This window comes from Erythrolamprus reginae, chromosome Z (genome assembly GCF_031021105.1).
Source record: "Erythrolamprus reginae isolate rEryReg1 chromosome Z, rEryReg1.hap1, whole genome shotgun sequence".
Lineage (NCBI taxonomy): Eukaryota > Metazoa > Chordata > Lepidosauria > Squamata > Dipsadidae > Erythrolamprus > Erythrolamprus reginae.
The window spans coordinates 99,735,306-99,746,193 of NC_091963.1; the positions used below are offsets into that span (position 1 = coordinate 99,735,306).

The 10,888-nt window shown below is 44.1% G+C and overlaps 1 protein-coding gene across 4 annotated transcripts in view; it reads left to right on the forward strand.

Annotated features, from left to right (window-relative positions):
* Positions 1–8,539, forward strand: part of GRN (granulin precursor) — a 32,413-nt gene extending 23,874 nt beyond the window's left edge. For all 4 annotated transcript variants that reach the window (XM_070729246.1, XM_070729245.1, XM_070729243.1 and 1 more), the window contains exons 11-13: positions 2,150–2,380; positions 6,092–6,334; positions 7,402–8,539. In XM_070729246.1, the coding sequence (XP_070585347.1) occupies positions 2,150–2,380; positions 6,092–6,334; positions 7,402–7,548 (621 nt within the window). In that variant the 3' untranslated portion in view covers positions 7,549–8,539. The remainder of the gene's footprint in view (positions 1–2,149; positions 2,381–6,091; positions 6,335–7,401) is intronic.
* The last annotated feature ends 2,349 nt before the right edge of the window (positions 8,540–10,888 follow it).

The following is a 10,888-nucleotide window of genomic DNA, read 5'->3' on the forward strand; positions in this document are numbered from 1 at the left end:
CGTTCGGAGGCTGCTTGTAAGCTGCGCGGCTGTTTTAAAAGGTGACAGCTGGGCTGGGGGGATTCCCAGCAGCCTCCGAACGCCGAATGCGGAAGTTCGGGTTTGGCGTTCGGCTTCGGGAGACGGCTGGGAAGCTGCCCGGCTATTTTAAAAGGTCACAGCCGGGCTGGGGGACTTCCCAGCAACCTCCCGAACCCCGAACTTTTGCCGAACTTCCGGGTTCGGGGTTTGGGAGGTTGCTGGGAAGCCTCCCAGCCCGACTGTCACCTTTTAAAACAGCCGCGCGGCTTTCCAGCAGCCTCCGAACGCCGAACCCGGAAGTTCGGGTTTGGCGTTCGGCTTCGGGAAGCTGCTGGGAAGCCGCCCGGCTGTTTTAAAAGGTCACAGCCGGGCTGGGGGACTTCCCAGCAACCTCCCGAACCCCGAACTTTTGCCGAACTTCCGGGTTCAGGGTTCGGGAGGTTGCTGGGAAGCCTCCCAGCCCGGCTGTCACCTTTTAAAACAGCCGCGCGGCTTTCCAGCAGCCTCCGAACACGGAAGTTCGGGTTTGGCGTTCGGCTTTGGGAAGCTGCTGGGAAGCCGCGCGGCTGTTTTAAAAGGTCACAGCCGGGCTGGGGGACTTCCAGCAACCTCCCGAACCCGGACGTTCGGCAAAAGTTCGGGGTTCGGGAGGTTGCTGGGGAGCCCCCCAGCCCGGCTGTGACCTTTTAAAACAGCCGGGTGGCTTCCCAGCTGTCTCCCGAAGCCGAACGCCAAACCCGAACTTCCGCGTTCGGCGTTTGCTGGGAAGCCCCGCCGCCCGGCTGTCACCTTTTAAAACAGCCTGGGGGCTTCTCGGCGGCCTCCCGAATGTCAAACCCGGAAGTTCGGGTTTGGCGTTTGGCGTTCGGGAGGTCGCTGAGAAGACCCCAGGGTGTTTTAAAAGGTGACAGCTGGGCGGCAGCGTTTTTTTGCGGGGGGGTTTTTTTTGGTTGCACGGATTAATTGACTTTACATTGTTTCCCATGGGAAACAATGTTTCGTCTTACGAACCTTTTGTCTTACGAACCTCCCCCTGGAACCAATTAGGTTTGTAAGACGAGGTATGACTGTATTTACTTATTTATTCAAACAATTATAGGGTGGTAATTTGTACAATATATAATACAATATATATGTATATATATTCCAGCCCTTTCTTTGATATGGTTTGAGATCTGGAGGCAGAAGGGAAACTAATGCAAAAGCAAATTCATCCGTTTTAGCCCTTTATAAATAAATAAATAAATAAATAAAATATAACACTGGCAATTTGATGTGGAAGCTTTATAAGAGGCCAAAGTAGCAGTTTCACATGGGCTGCAGGATCATTAGTCTTTATTTCATAGGACAGGCTCTGTTATTCCACATTCTTTGGCTTCCTGTAGTTGGGGAGCAAGAAATGGGGTATCATCAGTTTGAGCCTCCAATCAGAAGTGGTTTTCAGATGAAGTTTTCTGATGGCAGAAAAAGACCTCATGGTCCATATAGTCTGCCGTTATACTATTTCCTGCATTTTATCTTACAATGGATATATGTTTATCCCAGGCATGTTTAAATTCAGTTACTGTGGATTTACCAACCACGTCTGCTGGAAGTTTGTTCCAAGGATCTACTACTCTTTCAGTAAAATAATATTTTCTCATGTTGCTTTTGATCTTTCCCCCAACTAACTTCAGATTGTGTCCCCTTGTTCTTGTGTTCACTTTCCTATTAAAAACACTTCCCTCCTGAACCTTATTTAACCCTTTGACATATTGAAATGTTTCGATCATGTCCCCCCTTTTCCTTCTGTCCTCCAGACTAGACAGATTGAGTTCATTAAGTATTTCCTGATACGTTTTATGCTTAAGACCTTCCACCATTCTTGTAGCCCGTCTTTGGACCCCTTCAATTTTGTCAATATCTTTTTGTAGGTGAGGTCTCCAGAACTGAACACAGTATTCCAAATGTGGTCTCCAGCGCTCTATATAAGGGGATCACAATCTCCCTCTTCCTGCTTGTTATACCTCTTGCTATGCAGCTAGAGGTATAACAAGCTATGGTTTGTCAACTTTAACCAACGGTAGGAATTCCTTTTGGTTGAGTGGGCCACTAATGACTTTGATATGACCTTCCTCTCTCCTGCTAGGCCACTTGCTGCCAGGATCATATTCACTGCTGCCCCAGTGGTTACATCTGTGATTCATCACACAGTTGCATAAAAGATGGAGATCGTATGCCTTGGGCGAAGAAGACAACAGCGATTGTTGCCAACTTCCCTTCAAGCAAGAACGTGAAGTGTGATGATCAGTTTAGCTGTGCAGATGGACAAACATGTTGCATGCATTTAGGATCCTGGGCATGCTGCCCCCTCTTTCAGGTAAATTGAGGATTTCAAGGCAGGGTAGGCAATTTTCCTTCTTGGATAAATGGTTGTTTTAATCAATCACCCATTAAGTCTCATAAGAATCATATGTTTGCATACATATCTTTGGGACAGCCTGACAACAGGGCATTCTACGGGCAGATCTATCATAAGTGGGTGAAGTTGAAAACCTTATATTGGTGAATTAGTCAATGAACTCAACCTTCCCCAGTGTGATACCCTCCTTGTGTTTTGCAAAGTACAGTAGTATCTCATGATATGAACCCCTCGCCAGACAAACTTTTCGAGATACCAACCCGGGGTTCGGAAAAATTTTGCCTCTTCTTACAAACTTTTTTCGCCTTACGAACCCACCGCCCGAACGCTGAACCCGGAAGTTCGGCAAAAGTTCAGTTTCGGCGTTCGGGTTCATAAGGCCACCGAGAAGCGCCGCCATCCGGCTGTCACCTTTTGAAACAGCCGGGGGGCTTCTCAGTGTTCCCCCCAACGCCGAAGCTGGAAGTTCGGCAAAAGTTTGGTTTCGGTGTTCAGGTTTGGGAGGCCGCCGAGAAGTCCTGCTGCCCGGCTGTTACCTTGCCAGAAGAGCCGCGGAGGTGTCAGCCGGCTGGGAGGCTCAAACGGAGATGGGGAATCCCAATAGGGAATTCCATGGGCGGAGCTTTGACATCACGGAGATGTCCTTCCTGGAGTCCACGTTTTGGCCGGCCAGGAAGGACGTCTTAGTCACGTCAAAGCTCCGCCCATGGAATTCCCTATTGGGATTCCCCACCTCCGTTTGAGCCTCCCAACCGGCCAACAGCTCCACGGCTCTTCTGGCAAGGGGACAGCCGGGCGGCGGGGCTTCTCGGCGGCCTCCCGAACGCTGAACCCAAACTTTTGTCGAACTTCCGGGTTTGGTGTTCAGGGGAACGCCGAGAAGCCCCTGGCTGTTTCAAAAGGCGACGGCTGGGCGGCAGGGCTTCTCGGCAGCCAGCACCATTTTTGCGATATTTTTTTTGCTTGCATGCATTAATTGATTTTACATTGTTTCCTATGGGAAACATTGTTTCGTCTTACGAACTTTTCGCCTTACGAACCTCCTCCCGGAACCAATTAAGTTCGTAAGACGAGGTATTACTGTAACTTCCATCTCCCACTCTTAAAGCCAGCAGAGCATGCTGATGGAATGGGATTTTGATTGTTGATCTTAGAAGTCTAGGTTTCTCTCCAGTCTCCCATGCAGCCTCACTATCAGTAGGTAGTGATGGAAATCTAGTTCCAAATATAGTACAAGAAAGAACATGAGAACAATGAAGTGATATATGTTGTACGTGTAGGAAGGCTGGTACATTTAAGAGCCATAGTGGGGACTAGCCACTCTGCTGCTAACGAATGCAGTTGTTAAGTGAAACATCACATGATGTTTTGAAAGGCTTAACAATGTTACGTACCATCTGTTCATTAAGCAAATCACCAGCGATCATTGTGCAAGGCACTGCATGTTTTTGATGTGCAATTTTACTGCCAGCTTCTCCTTGTCAGAAGCCTGTTGTGCAATGCACAAGTAGCAATCACATGACTATGGGATGCAATGGTGGTCAGTGTGAGGGCTAGCCATAAAGTTATTTTTTCGGAGCTGTCATAACTTCAAACAGTTGTTAAGTGAGATCTAGCTGTAGTATTTTTCTTCCATAGAACAATTTCAACAATGGTGTTTGGCTATTTCTTCCCCATCATGGGCAGTTTGTTGCAAAGACCAAGCACACTGTTGTCCTCATGGTTACACCTGTGACATAGAAAACAGTTTCTGCATCAAAAGTGCAGCCCTTCCCAGGGGATCTTGGTGACTCCCATTCTGGCAAGGCAAGAGACAGTGGTGAAATGTGGTACCTTCACCAGCTGCAAAGATAAGGAGACCTGCTGCAAAGTGGCCTCTGGCAACTAGGGTTATTGTCCTTTTCCAAAAGTAAGTAGGCTTCAGAAAGCTTGGCGAGGAAGCCTCGGTGTGAAAAGGCATGATTAATGCAAGACCAGAGTCTTGTGATGATCAATTAAACATATGGAAGATTGATGCTACTACTATATATGCTGGCAGAGATCAGTCTTTCCAGCCCATATTTATAGGTTCTCCCAGTGAACTTTAGCAGGGTTGCTGGAAGGCAGGAGAATATACCACCACTCTTTCTTGTACCACCCATGCCACTACCTTTAGTGGTAAACTTCCCTCCACCAATATCAGTCTGTTTTCCATAGCTCATCTGGGCAATGCAAAAAGTGAAGAAGTCTCCCAAGCAGTTTTTCAGGGTGCAAAAACTGTAGCCAAGAAATAAAAGATGCCCTTCTTTGTCTGAGAAGAATTGTGTTGTGTTAGCTGGGAATGATGGGATTTTTTTGGCCGTCACATACAAACTCCATTAATTTGGGGAAAGCTAGACGAAACAGCTGGATAAGAATCAGGGTAGCTACTACTAAATTTATCTCTGCTTCTAAAAACAAAGTATCTGCTAATGCAGGCGCTGATGATGTTACTTTCACAAACCTTATGCCCTGTTGTTCTGTCCTCACTGCACATTAGTCTGTATGCAGCTCAACATGCAGCTAAACCCACATACCCGCCAATAAAACAGACTGTGTGTGTAAATCTGGATGCTTTATTGAAATAGGATATGATGAAACTGGGAAAAATAGGAATATATACAGTGAGAACCAGATACAAGATAGACACTATTGAGTTACTGCTGAACATAAACAAGTAATAAATACAAGTAATCTAAATCTCATGAGCTATGCTATTGGGGGGGGGGGGGGGTGTTGTCTTGGATGATCTTGTGCCACAGATTAAGCTGGATTCTTCTTTGTGCTTCTGGCTCTTTCAAGTACTAAAGGAAAATGGAGTCTGGCTTCCCAGCATGCACTTGTTTTGTGAGTACAGGCTGAGGTTGAGTCAGCTGCAAATAATGTAACGGGTGACTTCCCGTTGAAGTCGTGATGGGGGCAATTCTAATCTTCGGGGGGGGGGTGGTTCCAAAGGGCCGGGGCCACCACAGAGAAGGCTCTTCCCCTGGGTCCTGCCAAGCGACATTGTTTAGTTGACGGGACCCGGAGAAGATCCACTCTGCTCGATCTTTAGAGTCTTGAAAGTTAATGAAAAAAAATTCTAGTATTTGCATTGGGCTGCCCAGAATGTTTCCATACTTGCTTCCATACTTGCCATTAATTTAATCCCCTATAGCAGTGTTTCCCAACCTTGGCAACTTGAAGATATTTGGACTTCAACTCCCAGAATTCCCCAGCCAGCGAATGCTGGCTAGGGAATTCTGGGAGTTGAAGTCCAAATATCTTCAAGTTGCCAAGGTTGGGAAACACTGCCCTATAGAACTAAAGATGCCTTTTCACATTCCTGTTATAGTTGTGATTTAAGCTTGGATAAGGCTTCCCTTACGAGCAGAACAAGCACAATATCTGGAAATTCATAGTCTGTTTGAGAGAAGTGTCAGCTATGAGCCATTCAGAGCTTTCATCTGTTGTTTTTCTAATTCATATCTTAATTCAGACATTTTAAATTTAACAATGAATTAGGAAAAAGAAGGAATAAGGGGGCGTTTCTGTCTTTTGTGTTTCTCTGAAGCAAAATGGAGCCATGATAAAATTAGTTTTATTTAGTTCCACCACAAGGTGTATTTTTTATCTCAAACCAAACAGTGCCTCCTCTCTTGCTTTCTACAGGCCGTTTGCTGTGAGGATCACAAACATTGTTGCCCCTCTGGCTATACCTGCAACGTGGCAGCCCAGTCTTGTGAGAAGCGGTACTGGCCAGGCCTTGTTGATGCTGCAGAGGGCCTGCCAACTTTACCACAGACGGATGTCTCCGGTCAGGATATCTTTTGTGGTGAACAACACTACTGCCACGTGGGCCAGACCTGCTGCAAGGCGAAGAGTGGTGGCTGGGCCTGCTGCCCCTATGATAAGGTTAGTGCCCAGACTTATAGATCCAGCCACAGGAGGCCAACCGGGCAGACGTAACGTTGTCATTGTCATTGTACAAAAAACAAAGGCAGCCTTGCTGGGAACTCAAAATTCCACCATAAATTTTCTATACAAAATGTTGAGATCCTCAGAACTTTCTCATGTGCATTGATAAAACCAATAAGGCAAGTGAAATTTGATTATATAATATTCAGATTCAAGGGGTACAGCATTCCCCCCCCCCCCCCCAAAAAAAAAAACGACTTAATGAACTGTATAGTCTGGAGCAGTGTTTCCCAACCTTGGCAACTTGAAGATATTTGGACTTCAACTCCCAGAATTCCCCAGCCAGCAAATGCTGGCTGGGGTATTCTGGGAGTTGAAGTCCAAATATCTTCAAGTTGCCAAGGTTGGGAAACACTGGTCTGGAGGACAGAAGGAAAAGGGGGGACATGATCGAAACATTTAAATATGCCAAAGGGTTAAATAAGGTTCAGGAGGGAAGTGTTTTTAATAGGAAAGTGAACACAAGAACACGGGGACACAATCTGAAGTTAGTTGGAGGAAAGATCAAAAGCAACATGAGAAAATATTATTTTACTGAAAGAGTAGTAGATCCTTGGAACAAACTTCCAGCAGACGTGGTTGATAAATCCACAGTAACTGAATTTAAACATGCCTGGGATAAACATATATCCCTCCTAATATAATATACAAAAAACAGTATAAGGGCAGACTAGATGGATCATGAGGTCTTTTTCTGCCGTCAGTCTTCTATGTTTCTATGCATTATTAAGTTTGGTAAGGCCAAATGGACTATTGAAAAAGAAACAATAATTCTTCAGAAGCTGAAGAACCTGCTGTTTGCTGTGATATAATGTTAAAACCCTGCATTACACACAAACTATAGATTCATGATTTAAAGCTATTTCTGTCTTAATTACTAAATATTTTTCCAGGTCATCCTTCCTAAACTTGTAGGTTGAGAATCCTATAAGGATTTGGAGCAATTTTCTTGTTTCTTCATTAAGGACTGTGGCCCCTTCATTGCCTACTCTTCTATTTCACAGGGAACCTGCTGTCACGACAGGCGCCACTGCTGCCCTTCTGGATTCCATTGTTCCCTCTTTGGATTTCAATGCTACAGAAATGAGCCTCTCCGTTGGGACACTGGCACCATCTCCCCACCTTCCACTGCAGCCCATGTTCTGCTCTGAAGTGCCTTTTTGGGTGAATTTGCTTGAGAACCTGAGTTAGAGTGAGCTGTTTCAGGAGGAGTGGTATGGGAAAGTGATTGAACCAGGGCCACTTTTGCCAAATTGCTATCCAGATCCTAAAGGATGCCTTCTGTTCTATACTTGTCACCACTATGGGCCAAATAGGCCACTTTCACTTATATTAAGTCAACCTCTTTACTTCTATATTTCTCCACCCCCGTCCTTTCCATCCGTGATTCACTGCCCTATCCTAAGTCATGAGGGCTATAACCTGGAATCTGGAAAAGCTGAGCTTCTGGCTCTGAAGGTTTCATGGGCACAATGACTTTCTTTGCCTCGGTCATTCCTTAAGCTTGAAAGAGAGGGGAGTTTTAATGCACTCCCCCCCAAAATTGTTAAGATTGGCAGGTGATTTTGTCACAATGCCCCTTCCAGCCTTGTCTCCAATCACCCTATGATCCTCTTCCCACTTGGCCTACTGTATTGCTTTGGGTGGCATCGCCTCATTTCTGAAGAGCAAAAGTTTCTTTTTCTGATAGTGTTTGCAAAATACAGAGATGCCAATTGTCCAAATGAACCACGGCAGGGGTCTTGAGTCACTTTTGTTTAAAGAAGGGCTGTCCAACCCATCCTTCCATGATGTATAATAGCAATTTCTTTTTAAGATCTTATTCTTTGTTGATACATAACCCCCACTTTTTGGAAAGGCTTAAGATGCAAGCTTGCTTCTGAGACAAGTAATAGACGTTTTGTTTCAGTTGATAACGTGGATTTTGGCACCTGAGCAGTTGGTAGGAAAGATAGTTGTCTTTTATCTCACTGTGTTCTGTCCTGTGATTTCCCCCATGCAGAATGTGCACATTGATGCTGCTCCCTTCTCCCCCCTCCCCTTTTTAATCGAACTTCATCTTACAAGTGACAGGTGTTTTCTGTTATCAAACCTTGATGCTGTGGTTGTATGGAAAAAATCAAATAAACTTTATCAAAGTAATGTTGCAATTTTATATTCTTAATTAATTCTACTTGTTAACAAATTTACAGAAACTTACAGGAGAGGGTTTTCACATGGCTTCTCACTCATGGACTAGATTAATAGAAAGTTTTAAAATATTTTGGGGGGGGTTTCACTTGACTTTGGGAGCAGGGGAATTAATTAAATCTTTCTTTTTACACAGCACCTTTTGGGCTCTAGCTTTTGTCCTTCCTTGTAGGGCCAGGTATCCGACAAAATGTTTTGACTTCTCCTCCTCTTGGAGTGCAAAGGGCAGATTGCAACAAAAAAAGTAGTACTGTATATTGTAAAAATACACCAAAGGAGATTGTATATTTTATCATCAATAGGGTCAAAATGCATTGGACGTATTGTTGTAGCCATCCCAGTAATTTGAAGACATAAATATTCTATTGTATCTTGTACAATTCATTATTATTATTTGGATTTCCCTGCTGCCCTTCTCCATCGACCCAGGGCGGCTTACAGAATGGGAATAATACAAAAAGAACATGTGAGGAACCCAAGATTAAGACTAGTCTAAAATTAATCTAAAACTCCCAAATTATTAAAAAAAACCCACCAGTCATTCAAATTCATTCCATTACACTTACATGTATATGGCCGGAGCATTATTGGAGAGTTTGGAGTGAGTTTGTTAAGAAGTGAACTAGATAAAGCCAAACCTAACAGCCATATTGATTGAGTTACTTCCTAACACTCATTTTGCCTAAGACTGATGTCTCATAACAGTAATGGGAAAACATTTTCCTACAGCTTCATCTTCAAAGCAAATTATCTGTAGCTAAAATGCTTTCCAAAGCCATGAAAACCCTGATTTTATTATTTGGACATTTGGGTGTGTGTGTGTTGAACTGGCATGTGACTCAATACACCCACTTTGCTTGTCTAAAAGGATCTGAGATAATTAAAATTCTCTTTTCAGTTGATTTTTATCCAAGCAAAAAAAAGGAAATAACATCTACATTTGAAAAGCAATGTTGGGCTCTGCAGACATGCAAACGGCTACTGTTAGACATTTTATTACCATATGAACTTTCATGTCTCCAAATCCTGTATGTATGCCACCAATCTTTCAGTGCAAGAAGAAACATACATACACATTAAATTATAGGTGCAACTATTAGACTTCTTGTATCCAACATAGGCTGCATTTTATTCAAACTTCAGAATAAAACACATGAACTAATTTTTCCTTTTATACTACCATCCGAACATATGATATTAACTTTGTTACTTGACTAAATTCAATTCAGCAGATGAATAAAAGTTCCAGAAAATATTTCCTTAGTAAAAATTTTCAGCTCACTCACTGAATTTTCACTGAATGTAGTTTTATATTAAAATTGTCCTTGAAAATCTGAGTACAGTGGTACCTCGGTTCTCGACCACAAATTGTTCCAGAAGTGTGGTTGAGAACCGATTTGAGTACCGAATTAATTTATCCCATAGGAAATAATGGAAATGGATTTAATTGGTTCTTAGCCCCTATTTCCTTTATTTCCTATGGGATAAAGATCTGAGGAGCTCTATAGTCTAAGCACTCCAAGCTGTAGGAATACCGGCAGTTTCGGGGGGCTCCTTTCCTCAGTGGTTCGTCTTGTACCTGTAGGCAGCTGCACCAACTTTCTCCTTCCCGGCGCGGCTTTCCATCGAGCAGCAGCATCGCCGGGAATGTCATGTGATGAAGGAAAGCTGCCGAAGCCATCTCAGCAGTTACCGCTGCTCTAGCGGCTTCCCTTCCTCATGTGACGTTCCCGGCGCTGCTGCTGCTCGATGGAAAACCGCCGCCGGGAAGGAGAAAGTTGGTGCAGCTGCCTAAAGGTACAAGACGAACCACTGAGGAAAGGAGCCCCCCTGAAGCTGCTGGTATTGCAGCCGCCCGTACCCTTCCTAGAGCTTGGAGCGCTTAGACTAGAGACTGGGAGGCTGTTAAGTGGGCGGCCAGGATGGGCGTGTCGGATTCCGACTCCCATTCCGTCTCACCCCGTCCCCTCAGATCTTTTAGCATTTCGGATAATAAAGAAAATACTACTTATACTACTTCTAGAAACTTTCAAAGTATTGCACCAATTATTCACTATTTTTATACTCAGTCTTGTGCATTTAAAGAAAAAAGGCAGCATTCTATTTTTTTTAAAAAATGATGCTGAAGTTCTATAAAACAGAAGCAGAATCATGTGCTGTCCAAATGTCTTGGATGTCAAATCCTATCAGTTACATTCAGCATGATTAATGATGAGGATTATGGGAGTACCGTCTTAGAAAGAGAAGTACTGTACCAGTTTATCTAGCCTTCCTTCCTTTGCTAAGCCTTGGGTTTATTGT